General features: G+C 38.7%; 4 protein-coding genes and 1 long non-coding RNA gene across 11 annotated transcripts; 2 read left to right on the top strand and 3 right to left on the bottom strand.

Moving 5' to 3' along the window:
* Positions 1-750: 750 nt before the first annotated feature.
* On the bottom strand, positions 751-2,112 carry zmp:0000001127 (interleukin-12 subunit alpha). The gene is made up of 7 exons (XM_055152085.1): positions 2,017-2,112; positions 1,778-1,938; positions 1,470-1,556; positions 1,348-1,389; positions 1,133-1,255; positions 972-1,004; positions 751-882 (listed from the first exon to the last, which is right to left on the bottom strand). Exons 1-7 carry the CDS (start codon positions 2,033-2,035, stop codon positions 751-753), a joined length of 597 nt encoding a protein of 198 aa, XP_055008060.1. The 5' UTR covers positions 2,036-2,112.
* Positions 2,113-3,518: 1,406 nt separating this feature from the next.
* Positions 3,519-12,057, bottom strand: LOC110159305 (schwannomin-interacting protein 1-like). Of its 4 annotated transcripts, XM_055151780.1 has the most exons (12): positions 11,766-12,057; positions 11,538-11,678; positions 11,341-11,453; positions 9,376-11,280; positions 9,243-9,294; positions 8,897-9,165; positions 7,119-7,231; positions 5,514-5,631; positions 5,090-5,296; positions 4,721-4,844; positions 4,523-4,616; positions 3,519-4,432 (listed from the first exon to the last, which is right to left on the bottom strand). In XM_055151780.1, exons 5-12 carry the CDS (start codon positions 9,250-9,252, stop codon positions 4,381-4,383), a joined length of 987 nt encoding a protein of 328 aa, XP_055007755.1. In that variant the 5' UTR covers positions 9,253-9,294; positions 9,376-11,280; positions 11,341-11,453; positions 11,538-11,678; positions 11,766-12,057; the 3' UTR covers positions 3,519-4,380. The 4 variants fall into 4 exon arrangements, with proteins under 4 accessions (XP_055007755.1, XP_020779514.1, XP_055007756.1 ...); XM_020923855.2 differs by lacking the exons at positions 9,243-9,294; positions 9,376-11,280; positions 11,341-11,453; positions 11,538-11,678; positions 11,766-12,057 and adding an exon at positions 8,109-8,380 and having other exon boundaries at positions 8,897-9,019; XM_055151781.1 differs by lacking the exons at positions 8,897-9,165; positions 9,243-9,294; positions 9,376-11,280; ... (1 more) ...; positions 11,538-11,678; positions 11,766-12,057 and adding an exon at positions 8,034-8,165.
* On the top strand, positions 3,938-5,226 carry LOC129408358 (uncharacterized). Its single transcript, XR_008631905.1, has 3 exons — positions 3,938-3,984; positions 4,800-4,984; positions 5,093-5,226. It is a non-coding gene; the product is annotated as an uncharacterized LOC129408358 (long non-coding RNA).
* A 107-nt stretch (positions 12,058-12,164) lies between the features above and the next one.
* LOC129408357 (glutamate-rich protein 6) lies at positions 12,165-16,715 on the top strand. 4 transcript variants are annotated; one of them, XM_055151777.1, is made up of 11 exons: positions 12,165-12,460; positions 12,758-12,831; positions 14,734-14,859; positions 14,937-15,017; positions 15,087-15,268; positions 15,340-15,401; positions 15,473-15,654; positions 15,730-15,812; positions 15,887-16,039; positions 16,110-16,329; positions 16,403-16,715. In XM_055151777.1, exons 2-11 carry the CDS (start codon positions 12,808-12,810, stop codon positions 16,661-16,663), a joined length of 1,374 nt encoding a protein of 457 aa, XP_055007752.1. In that variant the 5' UTR covers positions 12,165-12,460; positions 12,758-12,807; the 3' UTR covers positions 16,664-16,715. The 4 variants fall into 4 exon arrangements, with proteins under 4 accessions (XP_055007752.1, XP_055007750.1, XP_055007753.1 ...); XM_055151775.1 differs by lacking the exon at positions 12,165-12,460 and having other exon boundaries at positions 12,712-12,831; XM_055151778.1 differs by lacking the exons at positions 12,165-12,460; positions 12,758-12,831 and adding an exon at positions 13,243-13,760.
* Positions 16,716-17,199: 484 nt separating this feature from the next.
* selenot1a (selenoprotein T, 1a) lies at positions 17,200-19,733 on the bottom strand. The gene is made up of 6 exons (XM_020922712.2): positions 19,545-19,733; positions 18,947-19,057; positions 18,456-18,582; positions 18,017-18,104; positions 17,760-17,919; positions 17,200-17,684 (listed from the first exon to the last, which is right to left on the bottom strand). Exons 1-5 carry the CDS (start codon positions 19,682-19,684, stop codon positions 17,795-17,797), a joined length of 591 nt encoding a protein of 196 aa, XP_020778371.1. The 5' UTR covers positions 19,685-19,733; the 3' UTR covers positions 17,200-17,684; positions 17,760-17,794.
* Positions 19,734-19,745: the final 12 nt, after the last annotated feature.

Below are 19,745 nucleotides of genomic sequence, written 5' to 3'. Positions count from 1 at the left end.
ACCACCACTTGTGGTGAGTGTCACAGGTCTCTTTCTCTCTTAACTGCTTGCCACAAATCTCAGCCAATTTTCCACACATAAGATGAAACTAGAAACTCTTTCAGTTGGTTCGTAAAGAATATAATATTAATAAATTTCATATTCTTAATTGATTTGTTCAAACCAGATTTGCTGATCAGAACTGTAGAAGCAGCTTGGATGAGCTCCGAAACATATACGACCAAATAAACTTTGTCCAGTTGACAAATTGAATTTCTCCTTTGCCATGGATTCTACCTGGATGAATGAGGGATTTTTCACATATTTTTTCAGGGCTGATGTCTATCTGGTTAACCTTATAATAAGTGAATAATAGTTGATAATAGTTGGGTATGACCTGGGTATGACTTTCATATCCTCTTAATCATTCATATTCACAAAATTTTTGCTTTGTCTTTCTTCTGTAAGGGGTTTCCATAAACATCTTCATTCATCAATGTAGTAAGACATAACCACTTTTTGTTTTTATTTCTCAACACAAAATAATCAAGACATAAACAGTTTCAGTTTCAGAACTTGTAGGTCTTAGAACAAATAAAGACAAATATATATTTTTCTCTTTTATTTGATTTAAATAAATGTAGCAAATAATAAATAGTTCAAATAAATATGTTAAATACAACAATAATGTTGGTAATAAATAAGCATACATTACTTAGTCAAGTAGATAAACACATCACAGATGTTACTGTAAGTTTAACTATCACATAGTTATTTGTTGTGCTCCCCAGAGTGCATGTATCCCAGAGCACGGTTGATGGTGATGGTGCGGATGTGGAAGCCCTTCAGTTTTTTACACAAACTCAGTCTGTCGTCATAGTTGCTTGGACTCTCTGAGGGCGACTATAAGAGAGAACCATAAAATGTATTAAACTAAATATTAATATCAACTGTGTGGTGAGTGATTCAAAGTGAGGTTTAGTCATTACTACCTTATTAAGGTCTTCAGGTGGAGAGAAGCAAGTCTGTCAAAAATATGTACAAGGTTTGAATAGGTTTAAACTTAAACCTTAAACTTAGTTAGTTAGTTAAACTAAGCTTAAACTATTTACGAGTAGAGCAACAATATAAATGATGAAAAGGCACTAACTACCATCATGAGCTCCCTGAGGCTGAGCAGAAGAGTGCCTCTGAGGAACATGTCAGGGTCAGGATGGCCAGACAGGACTTTGTAGTAGTGGTGCAGGTCCTTCTCAATGTTCTCCATACACACCTCCTGGGGTCAGAGAACACTATTATTAAAACCACAATACCACAATTTTACTTAGATTATCTCTTGAGGTATGAGCATAGTTTCATTTAACTTACCTGATTAAACTGTGATTTTATCACTCCAGAGCAACTTGTTCCCTGTGTGACACACAACACAGTATTGTTAACTTTACAGGCAAGTTTTATGATGTGAAAAGATTTTGCAACCAATGTCTTACATGAGGTGCACAGGCATATGGTGTGTCAGTCTCTGTGTTGAGGTCTATACTTTGTTGTGAGCAGCTGAATCCTTTAAACAAGTTTTTCTGTAAAATAAATATGAATACATTATTACTTATAAACAGGTGGCTATGATATAACATCATTCAGTGATAGGACAAGTCCACTCCAGTTTAATATTTCATAGCAAGCTTCATTCATACTTTTTCTTTTCTTACAAATCTAATTTGTGAGATAAACTTGTTTGCTGTATAAGCTGTACAGAGAGAAGATTACAAACAGAGAGCACAGAGAGAAGATTACAAACCTTATATGGATGCCCATTGTCCTGGGTGAGAGCATCCGTGATGTTATCTAAAAGTGCCTGTGCGGAAAGGACACATGCGCTTGTCACTGGTTCTTTAGTTGTTATTGGCAATGTAAAACCACCATGCCATATAGACAATAGTACAAGCAATGTTGCAGGACCTAAAGCAGAATAAACAAAAGGATAAAATGTTATTTTTTGTATAAACAGAATGAAGAGTTGGTTAAAGTTGTACTTACACAGCGTGATGTGCAGCATCTTGGCTCCAGCAAATGTTTGATTGAGACTGACCAAAGTTCCCTCCTTAGGTGTTTTATAGTGTGCAGAGGAGGCAGGGATTTCCCTCCGTAGTTGACACCTCACTACAGAATGAAAGTGCACACTCAAGATTATGTTATTTCCCTTTTTTCAGTGTAATGTTTTGTTGAAAGTGGAATTAGCTCCATTCCGACAAATTGGATAAGGGACTAGGATGGAAGGTTCAAGACATTTATCTTGTGGTCACTAAACCATTTTTGAGAAAATTCTTCAGTATGTTTTTGAATAATTATCCCATGGGAAGTGTCAAACCTAACCAATATTGAGCATTTTATTCTGTATTCGATATACTCCATACAATTAAAACACAAACTTTTCTTCCTTATGTAAATTTCCATGCAAATGGTGGGGCAATAATTGTGGCACACGTTGTTTTACTAATACATTTTAAATACAGTTTTAACGTTTGGAATTTGGAGTTTCTTGTTTACTATTCAGGAAAATATTTTTTAAAACATGTTTTGGATAAAATATCAAAAGGATTCCACCCATAAACATTTCTACTGCATTCTCTTGCATTATAGAGTGCCAGTGTTAGCTTAGGGTGCTGTATTTTTTGGAGATATCTTAGGACTGTACACTGTATGCAATGAATGCTGGGACACCTCCAAACAATATTCTGGTCAGAGAGTGAAGATGGACACTTGAATGGAGTTGAGGAGCTTAAATTTCTTTTCTTGTATCTTTTTATCTGTCTGTGTCTGTGCTTTCCTTTGTCCTATCCTTTCATCTGGTAATCTATAACAACATTTGAATCATATTACTAACTGAAAATGACTGTTTACATCAACAGTCATGTAACTTAATCAAGTTAATTAGGATCATGACATTACATAGCAATTAAAGAAACAATTAAATAATTTACAAACCCATCTTTATCATAGATGAAGGTGGGTTTATATTATCATAGATCTTAGATAGGCAGGTAATGATCTGAAGCTACAGCAGTTAGGCTCCAAGTAACAGTGCTACCATGGTGCCAGTAACAGTGTTACCATTATTCATTCCTTTATAATCCTCATTTTAAATTGTGAGGTATAAATTTAGAATGCATGTCAGAATACAAATCAATGTATCAGTACTAAATACTATATGAGGTCACAAAGATTTGAAAAGTGGTTTACTATGAAAAGGTTTTGAAAGGGTTGAAGGGTAAAATATTTTAAAACTTAACAGTAAATGTGCAGTGAAAATGTAGTATAGACCTTCATTGAGCTCATTCAGTTATAGTATCCTAAAATATTTGTACATTTAACAATGTTATGACATGGAGGTATCGAGCGTGTACCGCCTGGGAAGTTCTCTTGATTCGTCACTCATCAAGTGTTAGTTTAAGTGTGAAAGTGTTAGCACTTGGGAAACTAGATCTTTGAGGAACATTAGCTTCTGTCCCATTCATTACTCACACATTACACAGTGCATATTACGTTCACACACTTTATTTTTACAACCACTGACAAAGCATATAAAGACATCTGTGGTAAAAAGCGAGTGGAAACCTAGCTAAACAAGGCGTATCCTTCATCTTTAATAAAGTCTTTTACATTTACACACGGTGTCCATAAATATGTATTGACAAATAAATATGTCTTCTTATGCTGTTTACATAAACACATCTCATTAGTAAACTTGAGCAAAACGCATTGCATATTTTTTATGTAAAATTGTCTCCACGTTTGCATTAACTATCCCACTAAATGGAACCATAAAATGTGGAGTACATTTGGCAAATGAAAGGTCTTAATACATTAGTACATTTCTCAAAACATTTTAACATTTGAGGTGAAGCAGTGAGTCATTATCCAACTGTCATCATCCAACTGTCATTGATAAAGCTGCTGCCATGTTAGAGCAACAAAGTGAAGCAGGCTGATAACTACATATTGTATGTAAGTGTTATACTGTCTAGCCATGTTAGTATACTGTATACTTAATATATTATATTGTATATAATATTGTTCTAAATATGAATTCATTCACTTGCTTGGCAACAATGGTTGTAAAAGTTCAAATAAAACCATGTAATATTTGTGAAATTAATTTAAATTGAAGTTGGAGTTGTTCATCTGGCCTATTCACACAATGTTTGTTCATGCTGTGAAAAGAAATGAAAATCTTTTCTACACAATGCACCCAGCTCTACCCTTTTTCCAACATTATCCTGTAATCCAAAGGTATGATGCAATTAATTCTCTAAGGACAGCCAATACAGATGGAGTCATTAGTAACATGAGTGTTGGACCATGTTGTATGTTGGTGGCGTGCAGGACACTGGAACAGGGCTTTTATTTTGACATAGCTTTCTCTGTCTGGTGTCGATAATGGGTATGAGCATGCCTGTCAAAAGAAAAAAAAAAAAAAATTTTTTTTTTTTTTAAAGAAAATGTTTGCAAGTTCAGACAGAAGTTGTATTGGTATTGAGTTTACCGGGTAAGGTCTTCAATGTCAACGAGCATAGCATCCTGTTCAACATGAAGCTCATCCCTCAAGAGCAGGAGCTGCACAAGCTCCTCATTCAGACCTATTGTAGCACATGGTAGAATGTGGTCAGTGTTTTAGCATGTGTTCAAGCAGGTAATTGATTCAAACTTATGTCTGAGATAATGTATGTGTGTTGGCACTCACTCTGAACCTGGGAGTGTAAGTCATTAGTGATGACTTGCAGTTGTCCAAGATTCATGTCCCTCATGTCCCCTCTCCGCAGAGTCCTCTTCATAAGGCCCTCACTGATGTGAGGAAGATTGGGGAGCTAAATACAAAAAAAAACGCAAACGGTTCAGAGAAACCTGCTCCACTCTACTGAATGATGACTTGGGGCTTTTCATGACCACTTATTCAACAACTTAATGGCAAAGACTGACCTTTTATTCAGAACAGAACCCTATCAAGGTAATGTGCGATAAATGAGTAATTTACTCTCTTGTTAAAGGCGAGTCTTCTGAAAAGATGGTTCATATGCCCACACATAAGGAAGTTAAAATTTATCTGGCTCACCAGGTCAGCCACAGGTGACCTTCGATGAAGCTGGATCTGTCTTTCCACTTCCACTTGCATTCGAGCCATGGGCCGAGCCAGGGCCAGAGCCACGCGAGCCTCCTCCTGCAGCCTCCTCTGGACCCTCCAGAAGCCCCCACAGTCATCTAAAGGGTCTGAGTCCTCCTCCGCTGTGTCCCGGTCGGACAAAGAAGAGCTCTGTTTGCTCTGAACACATGTACAAGCATAATGGTGAAAAAGCTAAACGTAAAGGAACCCATCACTAATCATGTAATGAATGTGAGAGAAAAAAGCACTTCTCAAAAGACAATAAATATTGAAACATATTAGAGATGTAGTAGTAAAATAAAATGGATTGTATTGAATATAATACAAAAATGTTACTGAAAAGTTTTTTTTTTACAAACTGATAGATGACCCATACCACAGGTGACAGAGGAGTGTCCAGGCTGGTCTCCGTCCTGCTGTCCTCTGCGTCGCTGTCCTTGTCACTGCTGCTGTCATTGACAAAGCATACCTGCAGGTTCACAGCACTTTGCCGACTGATGGAAGAATAACAATAAGCTTGACTTTTATTGATGTACAGATAATTCTGTGACAGTCTGAGAGACATTACATGCAGCACAGTAACAGGGACTGTAACTGGGAGCTGTGCAAAATGTCCCTGACGCAAAGCAACCTCTCCATTAGAAGCAGTAATTTAGGTAACAATGTAATGCAATGTAACAAAGACATTGCCCAACTGAATTTGCAATTTATTATATTTCTCAATTAATGTCATATTTGGGTGAATGCAAACTGACAGCACATCAGCAATATAATTTAGTATTTATTATTAACTTATTTAAATAAAATAGGCTTGCAATTATACATTATAAAACATTAAATTAAAGGATATAGAAGCAAATTCTCAATTCTACCCTTGCACTACTAAATTGAAGTGTAAAAGAGTAAAAATTTGGAGACTACTGAAGTAAGAATATAATTTAAGAGTAATATCTTTTTTTTTTTATCATTTGAAGTTAGAAACATAAAATCATACTTGAAGAGGTACAAGAAACACAAATGTTTGAATCATTTATATAATTGACACAGAGCATTTGCTGTTTGTAGAGAGGAGTACCCAAAACTTTTACTCAAGAGTGTTATGTTAAAATACTGATGTGTTACTTGCGTAGATGTACCTGTGTATATGTATCTACCCACCACAGATAATCCTAATTAATTACACTTAGCTATAGTGGCACTGTTCTCCCTACACAATAGAGGGATTTTCCACAATTCCCAGCACTAAACCTATGATGTATCCACCTTTACAGGTGAAGGTCATAACGGTAATGCGTATGTATGACTAAACACTGAAATATAAGGGCATACTTCCTGTTTTAGCTGCATCTGACCACAGCAGACAGACACTTCCTCAATGTAGACACAAGTGTTATGTGGATGTTAATAAATAAACACACGTTCAATGAGAAACATTTTGACTATGTTGGAAAAAAAAGCAGAGAGTGTGGCTTTGGTTAACCATTTTAGTTCTGATGTAATGCAACTGTCCCGTTAACGGCTAGTGGCGAGGGACTCAAAGCATGAAGTCATCAATTCTCACCAATTTGAAATATCAATCTCACATGTAAAGCAAATCTCAGTAGAGACTTGATATGTAAAGAAACTACAGTGAATATAAAGATGGAGTTATGAGAACAAGTGTGAAGTCTGACCACATTTGCCCCATTCTACATGTGAATGACGTAAGTATTTCTTTAATTTATTTACAAATATGTTCCTTGACAGCCATAACCCACTGCCACTTTGAGTGAAACAATCATTGAATTTTAGTATAAATGTACAAAACTTGAATTCCATTTTTATATTTTTCCATTTCTATAAACATTTTTTTTTAATTTTTTTTTATTAAATCTTAACTTGTCAGCTGACTAGCACTACATCTAGCTGAATGGCCATCTATTTATCCATTTAACAGGTTAAATATTTCTCTAGTTTATCTGACTAGAGGGAACATACTCACCGGGAGGACGGTCCATTTTTGCTGCAGCTGCTAGTGTAGATGACGGGCTCGTCGTCATAGAAACTGCCAAGGGCAAGTTTCTGCCTGATGGACTCCCTCTCGTTCCTCTGGGCCTGACAAGAGAGAAAAATCACTTTAGTTAGTATTCATTTTCTGTGTTTTTTCTGCAACCTTAGCTTGTGTTTCTGCTGCAGTGTGTATTGATATTAAATGCTGTTCACAGAAATAGGCCACCAAAAGGTCTCACCAAAATAGCAGTGCACCTGCTGGTAAAGGAGGTAAAGCTGTGAACATGGAGATGAAAGTCACAGTAATTTGATATCCTCTACAATTTTACATTAGAATTAGAATTGTAGAATAGAAGAACATTGTTCCTCTCAAAGTAAGAATAAAGTATAAAATTGGAGAAATTATAGCAGACTTATTTCACAAATTACACAAACTAGTCAGGTCCAGCAGTAAATCAGCAAGCTGGGCTTAATATAGATAATTCTAGCATCCTACGCTGACAACCACATCAGTCAGACAAACCACCATGTCACAGAGCACTTGCAGTTGCATTTTCGTCTTAAAGACAGTTAATTTCCAATTTTATATTTTCTTAGGAAATATTCATCATTAGCATTTATAAAACCTGGGATTTTAGTGATTAGCTCTCAAAATGAATACTGTGGTGTAACGACATTAAAAAGACCATTTCTGAACTGGAGTCCTATTCCATGCTCTCCTTTCCGATACTGTGTATCCAAGGATGCCATTATTTTACAACCAAAAACCTCCAAAAATAAGTTAAATTCAAATGAGGCCAGAAATGTGTAACCACTCATGGCACACCCACACCTCCAAATGACTCCCTCTGTATGGCTGATCTTTATCTACAGCAGCACAGCCATGATGGATACCCATCACGCATACCTGAAAATTCTCCTTCATCTTCTTGAACCTCATCCTTTTCCACAGTCACATCAGTAAATCTATATGTCCACAGACCTGATATACGCGTTTCTCCTGGTGCACCATCCTTCAGCACATCGTATGAAAACAGCCGTCCTATTTTTCTGTGCGCTGCAGTGAATCCAGACCCAGGAGACACGCTCAGTCACTGCAGCTGCGTGCAGGAGAACCAAGGAGGGAGGGGGCCGTGAGAGGAGGAGGAGGAGGGGGGGGGGGGAGCCTGAGCGGTGGTGGACGTAGAGGAGGTACAAATGACGCTGCAACTAGATATACATCTCCTCTTTCACATACACCCATCACCCATCTATCTGTTATACAAAAAAATGCAAAGCAGATATTGTTGAAATTAAAGCATCATAGAGGCAATATCAGGCAGACTTTTTTTTTTTTTTTTTACAGGAACTAGGGCAATTAGAGTAAAGAAGAAAGATGATGGCAATAGCTACAAGGCTGAGCTTAAAATAGCTTCATAAATTACACTGCAATACAGCAAAACAAAACCATTAGGAAGCCTGACCTTATGAACAGCAGCTTATTTGATATATGTCGGGGTTTGTGTAGTTTGAAAATGAGGTCTGCATAATTTCATTGGCCTTAAGCAAGTTGCATTTTAATTACATATCTGATTCAATGCCCCATCTTGACATGTTATGGGCCAATTTTGCATAACATTTTCACTCTTAATGCTTCAGTGAATACTATAACACAACCCCCAATGTGGATATAAATAGATCCCACAGAATGACAAATGTTCAAATTTAAATTCAAACACACGCATGTCATATATGCATTGCATTTTCAAAGGTTTGAGCACAATCACTCACAGAGATGGAGGAGAGTCTTGTTCTTCCTTCACCACAACAGTCTTCGGTTTGGGCCTGTGCTATGATGTCCTGGAGCTCTTCGGCCCAGCTACGACTGTTAACCATGCAGCCCCGCGTGGTGCTCCGGTGCCGGGTGTCCTCCTCATACTCCATCCACCAGGGTTTGGGTGGCGGAGCCTTCATCACAAACAATGCATCCTCCTCTTCCATATCCACATCATAGTCCTCCATAAAGATACAGGGTGGATGGGTTGGAGCTACTGTCACTGCTAATGTGGGTGAGAGTAATGTTAAAGACATTGCTATCGTAATTGCTGTATAGATCAAATAAAAACACATAAGTCACCTATTGACATGTTGTCCTATTCTGAAGTACAATCCAGAGCATCGTGATTTCTCTACAAAGATCACATGAGTTACATGCCAAAACCATAATTTTCCCATAATTCCCTGCCCCTCTGTGCTAAGCACATACTTACCTCTGATGTAGACAGAATGATTTGAACAGACCAGAGGCCAGTTTCCCAGCTAAATTTCAGATCTGTAACCTCCAGTGTTCTACATTATTTTAACCTAGTAAAAGAAGACATTTTATATGGACTGAGTAGGAAGACCACTGCTGCACAATGGTCCTTTTCAAAAGGATAGCAGTGTCTGTGTCACGTGCAGCTTAGAGGCAGTGAAGTGTGAAGAGCTGTGTATGTGTGTCATCACGGGACGCCCAAAGGAAGAGGACTAAGATGTACACGAACAGACAGAATGGGGTGTGCATGCACTGGCCTCTGTAGAAACAGTTCATTCTCCATGTTAAAAGGGTCATTTTACCAGTCTGCAAATGAACAAGTCAAAGCAGGTGTCAGCCTGCAGTTGACGAAGTACTCATTTCAACAAAAAATAAAAAACTTGCAAACTCTTGTTCATACAAAACTGCTTTAGTGAGAAGAGATACTAAATAGCATGTGTCAAGTTGAAGTAGTTTGAGAAATTACATAAGTACATGTTAAGTTTCACTGCAACTAATCCTTTAAAGATTTCTCCAAGCATTGACAAAGACATCCAACCACCATTTTGCAAGGAATTTACCCCCTTAAGTTCTTCAGTAAAGATATCTGTAAGCCTACCATGTTCAGTCTGGTCACTATGCTTTTTGGCCCCTTATAGCAGACAGACTAAATTGTTCAAATTACCCCTTACAAACTGATTTAGCACAGTGAAGAGAAAGCCAAACTTAGGATTTTCTCAAACTTTATTCTGACATGCCGAAATTGCTCTGCAGCTGAGAAACTTCAACAGGATTAAACGGCCACTGTCCTGGAGCCTTGATAGTTGGCATGGCAGTGGTTTGTTGCACTGGATACCACATAGGAAACTGGCCATACTTTGAAGGCTTGGGTGAAGCTGTAGTCTGGTCTGCTTGTCCGGGGAACCACCATGGAATTTTCCCTTGGCCATACCAAGGCACATGACCAGAGGAGGGAGGTGCAGTAGTTGCTGCACCTGTAGAGGCTTGGCTGGCATAGAGGGAATACCAGTAGGGGTCGGACATATAAGATGATTTGGACTGGTCAGACGAACCTGATGCTTCACCTTGATTAGCATACAGCCAGGGATACATATGGGATCCCAAATGCTGCCCCCACTGTGGCATCGCAGTTGTAGATCCTTTGGCTTTGTATAGATGTTTGAGCAAGTGGTAAAAATATGGAGACATCCCTTTAGGCAGCTCAAAGAGAGGGTCTTGTGGAGTTGCGGTGGGGTAGTTATGCTTTTGGAGTAGGTGATACAAATAGTGAAGATAAGCATTCCCAGAAGCTGGAATTTTGTGGGGAGGCAGTAGAGGTTTGGTTTTGTTGAAGCAGTTGGTTCAGATAGTAAAAGTAAGCCAGCATAGACGACTGATCTTGTGGGAAAGGGGTAGTATAGCCCTGGTTTTGTTGAAGCATTTGGTACAGATAGGAAAGCTTAGCCTGCATAGAAGCTTGATCTTGTGGGGAAGCGGTGGTAGTAGTGGCCTGGTTTTGTTGCAGAAGCTGTTGGTACAAATTGTAAACATTTGCTGCATCTTGTGGAGACGAAGTAGATTGGCTAGTTTTGTGGTGTAGATGATGCCAATGATTCTGATTCTGAAACTGCCAGTGAGCTGAATTTTGCCCTGTTTTCGGGAGCAGTTGAAAGAGGTACTGGAAATAGGGAGAATGGTGAAACCCTGGAGGCACTTGAGGGTAAGTGGGGTCTTGCGGGGCTACAGCTGTAGGCTGGTGCCAAGGTAATGTGAATGGGTAGTCTGTCACTGGAGATGCAGTTGCGGAAACATCTAGCAGTTTTGGGCAAATCAGGGTCACCGGGATTCCATTCCAAAGCAGTTGAAGATGGTAGTGTCCATGCTAAAGATAAAGAGGTTAGAGTGTACAAGTACACTTTTTATTAAAGCTCTAATCATTTACCTCATGGACAACATAGCAGCCACCATAGGGGACATCCATTACAAGGCCAAAGGGGTGGCTATGCATATTGTAGCCACAGGTTGTAGGCATATGGGACAAAGGCATGGGAGGATCTACAAGAGATGATTACATGATTCAAGCACCACAACCTAAGGAATTTTTATTTTTTTTAAACAAAGACCAATAGGCCTACTTACGTTGGTTCAGTGCCAAATACTTCACAGGTGATCCAACAGCTCGGAATTTCATGTGGTCCGATCCACACAGCAGCGAAGGGGACATGCGCTTCCACTGAGCTTCTTTTGAGCTGACATCGAAAACCTTTCCTTTGTGAAATCCTGCCGCAAGGCCGAGAAAACGACCCAGAAGTTAGGTTGAGGGATAGAACAGGAAGCAAAAGTTAAAAATCAGCCTCCATTTCTTACCTGTAAAGTCGGCTTGGTAAGAAGTGTCATCATCCAAGGAAGCATTTTTAGGAGCTTTGCCAAATAAGATGACTCCTTCTCGAATGCTGCTCGCAGTCGGTTCTTTCCGTCCATCCCTTTTTTCTGTCCTTCTCAAGGTAGCGGCCTCCATTTGCGTCGGGTGCAATGCAAGAAAAACTGCAACGACCAGGTAAACAGTCGCACACTCAGATTGTCGTTTCAGCAACATCTTGTCACGTGTAGGACTCTTGGGCTTAACAAAGTGCAGTTGCGTTTATAAATGGCGCCAATTAGTGGAATCGGATGAAACGCGTGCTCTCTGAACCAATCAGCATCAGCGTCTCCTAATGAATGGAGATTGGTGTCACCCGGAGGCGTGTCCACAGCTGGTGCCATCCATCCCATCCATTAGGCCTAGATTTCATTTATGTATTGCGCTTTATATTTTGAACAATGTTTGAGTGGGCTTGAATATGAAAAGTCCAATAAAATTAACGAACGAACGAACATTAATTTGAAAATAAAGCTGGAAACCGCATTGCCCTCTTGTGGACAAAGGCTGTAATTGTTATTTTATTTTATTTATTTATTTGATATGTATACCTACAAAAAAAGGCCTATTTATAATTAAAAATGAACATGCATTACCATGACAACTACAAACAAATACTTGCAAATTAATCCAACGACTTAAGGTAAGATTGTATGAAAGCCTATTACATTTAGGGTGCAAGAAAATATCTATATAGACTACATAATTTTTGAAATACAAAACATTATTTAAACGTGATAAACAAGTTAATGTATTAGCTGTTTGTTTGGAAAGTCGCACCTGTTCTCCTAGCAGCACAACCAGTTAGGTTACACTAGCAGCCCTAAATAAACACTGAATCCCCTGGGTTACTGACAACTTACATATGATGCATTCGACTACGAATGTGAGAAAGACTTTTGGTTAAGGATAATGATTTTGTCTTTTTGTGCCATTTCAGAAACGACTGTGTACAAGCTTTGGTACTACCAAAATTACTACAGGTGGATTATGTATCCTTACGTGTGTTTCATGGCAAGTGAATATTATTATTATTATATTATTATGATTTTGTTACAGCTACAGTTTCGTTGTTTGTTTAGTGGAAGGAAACTCGTTTGACATTTTCGCTGTTTTGAGGATTAAAATGTTTGTGTTTCATATGAACTTTGCACAAGAAGTGGTTTAACAAAGATTTTCCATGATTTAGCCTTTATTTTTTACTGAACCGTATCGAATCGAAAGCGCACTGTATCGAGGTTTGTCTCATATCAGTGACTTCTTAACAACACTCGGCCTCAGTCAACAGGGAAACGTGGCTCTTGCCCCGTCTGGGAGTATGACATCATCACATTCTAGAACCTGAAAACCTCCCAGTTCCATCAGGTTCACGGCGCCGATGACATCATACATGTAAAGTTCCATAAAGCCTTTGTGGGCTTTAACTCAAAGCTTTGTTTGGCCTCGGGGAGATTATAAGAGTAGGCAAATCGCAAATCACAAATCGAAAATCACATATCGCTTAACGGAAAAGGCACATTTAGCTGAGCTTGACACAGAGCAAATCGTACAAAGATTTCAAACAGTAGACTTCACAGAGGAGACTTTACAGAGTAGATTTCACAGAGTAGGTCGCACTTTTTATCTGCGTAACAGTAAGTACAGCAACACTTACAAAACAACTCAATTATAAAACAAAAATGGCCAGAAATAACAGAGGAAATATACCCTTGACCTTAAACCATGACCTTAAACTAAAGAACTGTGGTCTTCGAAAGCAAATTGCCAAAAAAGATGAGCACAATGAGCGGCGATGGTGGCCCTCGCCCCGGCGCGCACCGTCCCCCCACGCGACCTCCGGGGACTCGCGACCGCCCCGGCACGCCACCCCCTCTTCCCGACAATCGCCCAGGTCGACAATGACGCATTAGTGATTCAAATTTCAGCACAATCGGACTAAGCCTGTGGGTGGAATAATTTTTTAACTATTTTTTGGGGGAGTCTTTGCGCCCCTGCTGGCCAGTGGTGGAAAATGCATCATGTCCGTAATAGACTTTTTTGCTTGTCATCATGCATAGAATTTAATTTCCGAATTTGGTCCAAATCCGATAATGTTGACGTTTCATGTCTATGCTAGGGGGCGCTATAGAGTTCACTTTTATTAAATTTCATAATTCATCACATTCAGGCCTGGATCACGCAATTGTGATTTGAATTTGAGCTCTCTAGGACAATGCCTGTGGCCGTGACAGGTCACCAAAAAAACAGCGTAGCGTAGCGGCGTGCTACGGGCGAACCGTAAGGAGTATCCCAAAAAAAGTTGGCAACTTCTGTGAGTTTATGTCTGTAGATGTGACCTGTCAAATCTGAGCTCATTTGGACCAAACCCCGGGGACTTGAATCTTTTTGTAGACACCCAAGTCAAAACGGCGCCGAATGTTTGATCCAATATGGCCGACTTCCTGTTTGTCATAGGGTCATGCTCCAATTCATCTTTTGGCTTGTCTCATTGTTTTCTATCACTGTCCCGAATTTCATTTACCTGCGACAAACTTTGCCTGTCCCCACTCCCATAGGGGTCAAATTCTAGGTGGCGCTGTTGAGTCGGGTCACTCGGGTCATTGTCGCGATGCCCGTTTTATCGAATTTTTCGCCGGGCCGATCGATCTGGACCCCGGTTTGGGGACTTTTCGTCGACGTTTAGGCCCTCAAAATTGAGATCCTTTGCAAGGAAAAATAATCATAATAGAGCGTTGGAAACCGAGCAAAAACAATACCCCTCGCCCCTAACTTTGTTAGTGGCGAGGGCCAATTATAGATTGAACTATGGATGCCAATCAGGATGGAATTGTCCTTTCTTATCTCATGAAAGTAAGAGAACTGTTCAAATCTAAAATCACATTTCTTTTTTTTCTTCTTAAAAATTACTGTTTTTAGACTGTTAAAATGAAACAAGATGACTCTCACCTGTCAGTTTTTGAGATGCCAAGCTATTTTACCAGAGATGCAGGAATTTTAAAGTACTTGAGGGAATCGGATTGTGAGCTAACAGTTGACACACAGGTGCCTAGACAATATTGGTAAGTAGGCTAAATACATAAAGACATTTTGTAATGCTTTTGTTTGTTTATTTTAAAAAGACTGAAGCCCCATCTTATTACCTAATAAAATGTGAATATTGTGGACAAGAGGTATCACCTTCATTGGACAAAGCTGATAAGGTGAGAGGACAAATAAATAAGAGGTAAGCTGCAATAAATGTACAATGTACTTTTTTGATTACCTTTTAGGCAGAGTTCGTGTTTTGCTGTGATCAGTGGAAACAACTATACAGGCTATTGCTAAACTTGAGAAATGTACGGGAAGGAAAATCAGAAGAGCTCACAATAACACAAGATCACAGTGAAAACAAAGATTTGATGTATCAAAGGAGTAAGGCCAAATTCAGCAGTTTTTTGGTGGAGCCAAGAGAGTAGGTAGACTTAAAATTATTTTAACAAACTTGCTAAAAAAAATCAGGAATAATAATTATTTTTCATACAGCGATAAATCTAAAGCAAGACTATTTGAGGATTATTTGACTGAAATGCCTGTATTAGACAATGGTGGGTTACATTGAGGAGTAAATGCATTTTACAAAACTTTTGTTTATTAGAATAACCTTTGTTCTCCTCAGTTGCTCCAGATTCAAATGTCATGAATTTTAGACTGTCCTGTCCTGTAGAAGGAAGCTGGGCGAGGCTTCCCAAACATCAAAGTGAAAGAAGGACACATTTTTTAGACGCAAACCGTAACTATGAGTTTTCTGTTTCCATTTGTGCCCATAAGCCACTTGATTTTGGCTTATGCCATTATCAGGTAAGATTTAAAACACAAAATAATACAGACTACAAATAACAGTGCTTATAACAATCAATATTTTGTTTTTCAAAGGATGGCGGTGACTTTGTGAGTAAGTATTATGCTGATGGTCTAAAATTCCTTTTAGTTCTTGAAGATGGGTCAGCCCAAGTTTAGTATCCAACCAACCAAATGTGTCATCTGTCTTAATACATGCATATAACACATACCTTGACCTAAATAATCACAGCTACCCGTCAGGACTTTTGGCTATCCTTGTCACAGTTACCAAAGCACATGGAAGAGTCTGTATAGTTTACGATGATAATCCTGGTCAGTCAGTGAGAGCTCTGTTCCAGTCTGATGGTAAAGGCGCTTGTTATCACAACAATGGGAACATATGGTACAGAAATCAACATGTCTACTTATACTCCAGTTATGACAGATAAATTATTATGTTTTTATTTTTTTAGGCTGATCATCAATAAATATGGGTGTGAGCGTTTGGATCCAGATGGCACTAGAGTCAGCAGGTGGACATGGTACAAATTGGGGTCCACTCCTCTCAGACCAATCTTCCTGTGCATTAATAAAATTATTAGAGTTAGGGTATTGGGAAAGCAACAAGTTTTTGTATCCTTCCTGGCAAATGGCAAACAGGTGAAATTCAATGTGGGGTCCTGGTGTTGTAAGGTATGCATCTAAAAAAAAAAAAAGACCACATAGAATATTGCAGAAATGTCTAATGTTTGTTTTATATTTTAAGGGCAACTGTAAAGAAGTGCTAACCCCTCCAACATTTGGAAAAGATGAACTGATAGTGTTGGCATACAAAATTAAAACAGAACATCTTATTCAAAAGATTCACCAATTGATGTGCACATCGACCCTTCCTGTCCTGCCAAACGCTGCACCCACTCCTCATCTCCATCGTCTGGCGCATAAACTTTTAAAACTTGCTGAAAAGGTCCCAATGAGTAAAAAGGACAGCGACTTTCTCCAAAGCTGCCTAAAAGGGTTCCTCTGAGTACAGCATGAAAATTAGGATACAAATGACATAAGATGTTTTTTCCTGAGTGGATGGTACAGAAAATAAATATTATATATATAACAAGTTTGCTGCTTCTTTCGTAGTTTAGATACACTACATGAGCATCTTAAATTAAAACATACAAATATGCAACAGTTAAAATAATTGTCATTTGTAGTCAATGTTTGTAATATAGAGCCTCCCATTCATTGGGCAGAATTAATGGGACAAACCATAACTACCAATCTACCAAAGGCTGATCCAGGTTTTAAGAGGTTCCGTAACAATGATGTCCCAAAGTAATCACTACAATTTCTACCCAACATTGAACATGTAGTTTTTGTAATAGCATACGATGCAACACATTTTTCCATCTTCAAGATGGTCAGTTGCAGCAGTCTAGGCTATTACTGCCTAATCTCTTTTGTCTCAACTAATTAAATCGGCAGAGGCTCTAGTTCTCCTAATAACATTACGTTGACCAGATGGTAAAAGGATGCACATAAGATTGAACCCAGACATATAAATAAATGTTAGTGTGTTAAATTATGTTTTATTAATCATCATAGCTTATCATGTCAATATAAAAATTATTCAGAATTCAAGACATGATTCTGCAACTATATTTTTCCACAACATTGACAATATATTTGAACATTTTGAATCTAAGCTATGCAATGGATCATTAAAATAAAACAATTCTACACATGGCTCAGTGGTACAAATAACAAGGTATAATTCACTCAGGTCAAATGTAAGCAAAGTTAAAGAATGTTAAGAATCAGTGTTAAATGTCTGTGTTAAATCACTGATATCGTGGAAAAAACTGCATGGAAGTAGGCAATTTCACAAGAGTATGACCGGCACAGGGATCCCCTCTGGCATCAGTGGCAGGATTTCCAATGAAGCACAGTGAACGTGATGGGGGCATCCAGTCAGCGCTAACAGTCAAACTGCCTTCAGCGCAGACCTTCATAAACATCACCTCACAGCCACAGTCAGAATCCCACCTCAAAACCTACAAGGGAAAAGAGGCTATGGCTAGAACATTAAAAAATGATGAGCAGAAATACAGAGAAAAAAGCAGTCTTACATAGAAGGGCTTGCAGTATGAAAGCAAAGAGTTGGTTAAGAAAGATGGTGGGGTCTTGTGTCCATGTGAACGTTCATCTTCATCTCGTTGTCTAAGATTTGTACGAGCTGTTGCATGGAAGGCAGGTGACCAGACTCTAGTTTGGACCACACAGGAACATCTATTAAGATGGAAGATGGAGAGAAGAGAGGAAAACAAATATGAGGTTATACTTGAGTTAATCATACAAGTGAGAAGTCTCCTCACAGTATACTCACCGTTTAATGTGATCTCAAAAGCTCCTGTTGACATTAACTGGTTCTCTATCATATTGCTAAAGAAGAATACCATCATACATGCGTATATCTGGAGAAAGTAAGATTTAGAGAGGTTTCATTTAGATCAAGAATCTAGACTATTACACAACCACTTTAAACAGAGTGAAGGTGTTAGGGAGATTAAAGGGCACTAGTGCACAGTTAAAGTGTAACTGTGCACTCTAAAAACAGATCACATTTTGGTGTAAGCACCAAATTCTACAGCCCATGCTCTGGGAATTTTAAAACACAAACAACCAACAAACAGAGTGAATAACTGCTAATGAAATCTCATGGGCTTCAACAGTTGCTATGGGCACTAGATTTCACATGGTTTGTAATCCAGTAATTACCAGATTATTTGCATTCATGTGTTCAGTTAAAACCAAGACCATTTTACCTTGTTTGTCTGACCCCACTCCCAAATGCCTGGTGCTGGCATCCCAAAAAGAGCAAATGGATCCCTGCCAATGATGATCATTCCAATCACGAGCAGTTTCAACATGGACAAGAAAGAAGCAATGTGCCTGAAAGAACAATATAGTCATTTTCAGATGTATTCCTCCTGAGAATAAAAGAATTACAGCAGATATAGCCAAAGAATTGTTTTCAACATAGTAGCTTTAACAAAGACAGCTGACAATAGACTTTACTATAGTCTGTTAAGGTAGACCATCATGCAGGTGTAATGTGCAAGTCTGACAAATACTTTAGAGCTCAGGTTTATAATGAGTGTGTCAAAAACACCATTAATATAAATCCCCAAGGCCCTGCAGAGGTTACACAAAGGATCTGAACAACCAAGGAAGATGGCTGTAAAACTACACAACAATCTGCATTGCCAGGTGAGATGAAACAAATAATTAAGCGCTATTTTATCCAATCTCTTACCTATAGAGGGGAATGGGAAGATAGTTCTCCCCTTCAATGCGGATGTCTGGGTAACGCTGGTACAAAGCCTGCGTATACTCCTCAAACACCCGCTTGTACCCTCAGGAAATGCTAAAACAAGAAAAAAAAGAAGCAGTTTCATTATTAAACTCTTGATTGTCATGTCAAAAATAGAAGAAAAATATGTTTCTTGTAAAAGTAATAGTATAAGAAATTATTTAATAACTATATTAATATTATTGTTGATAGCTTAAATGTTAATTGTAAACGCTAATTAGTGTAAATAAGGTCAGCTAAGGCTACAAATAACACAAATATCATGAGCTGTAGCATTTGCTAACTGCCAACTTTTTAATAGTATACTTTAACTAGACTAAAGAGGGTTAGACTAAATATGGCAATTGAAAATACTCTCATGTAAATCTATAACAAAAAAATGGGTGATATAATACAATAAATCAACTGTATAAACTCTTTTGATGTAAATCTGCGCACACATCCGATTAGCCGCTAGCTTCCAGCGATCACAGGCCCATGTTGTTAGCACAAGTGAAGCTAGTCTGCAATGACTCGCCAGAACAATCCGTCGCTTTCTTACCAAATTTGGAACTTGAGAAGAGGTCCAGTGGCGAATTGCATCTTCATCTTTTTCACGCCACTGCTGTCTCCAGACGTGGCGTGATACAACGAGCAAAACCACAACAAAAGGAGCGAAAAACGCAGCCACTTCGCCGCCATCTGTTCCGGGTTTGTGAGTCTCGGCAAGGGCAGTTTTGACGTGAATGTTCGGTTGGTCCCA

The sequence above is a fragment of the Boleophthalmus pectinirostris genome, unplaced genomic scaffold, assembly GCF_026225935.1.
Source record: "Boleophthalmus pectinirostris isolate CB_2022bp ecotype Guang Dong unplaced genomic scaffold, ASM2622593v1 HiC_scaffold_16, whole genome shotgun sequence".
In the NCBI taxonomy this organism is placed as follows: domain Eukaryota; kingdom Metazoa; phylum Chordata; class Actinopteri; order Gobiiformes; family Gobiidae; genus Boleophthalmus; species Boleophthalmus pectinirostris.
The sequence above is the reverse complement of the archived record's forward strand: the minus strand, read 5'-3'. Positions and strand labels throughout refer to the sequence as shown.

Excerpts from the sequence above, each read along its gene's own strand:
- zmp:0000001127 (XM_055152085.1), bottom strand. Across the intron at positions 1,557-1,777 it reads ACAATGGGCATCCATATAAG|AAAAACTTGTTTAAAGGATT; the intron begins GTTTGTAATCTT and ends TTTATTTTACAG. Across the intron at positions 1,256-1,347 it reads TAAAATCACAGTTTAATCAG|GAGGTGTGTATGGAGAACAT; the intron begins GTAAGTTAAATG and ends CTCTGACCCCAG.
- LOC129408357 (XM_055151775.1), top strand. The coding sequence starts at position 12,730 with ATGATTTTGTCTTTTTGTGCCATTTCAGAAACGACTGTGTACAAGCTT. Across the intron at positions 15,655-15,729 it reads TTGGCTTATGCCATTATCAG|GATGGCGGTGACTTTGTGAG; the intron begins GTAAGATTTAAA and ends TGTTTTTCAAAG. Across the intron at positions 16,040-16,109 it reads CACAACAATGGGAACATATG|GCTGATCATCAATAAATATG; the intron begins GTACAGAAATCA and ends TTATTTTTTTAG.
- LOC110159305 (XM_055151779.1), bottom strand. The coding sequence starts at position 11,994 with ATGTTGCTGAAACGACAATCTGAGTGTGCGACTGTTTACCTGGTCGTT. Across the intron at positions 11,679-11,765 it reads TTACCAAGCCGACTTTACAG|GATTTCACAAAGGAAAGGTT; the intron begins GTAAGAAATGGA and ends GCCTTGCGGCAG. Across the intron at positions 11,281-11,340 it reads GCTGCTATGTTGTCCATGAG|CATGGACACTACCATCTTCA; the intron begins GTAAATGATTAG and ends CTTTATCTTTAG.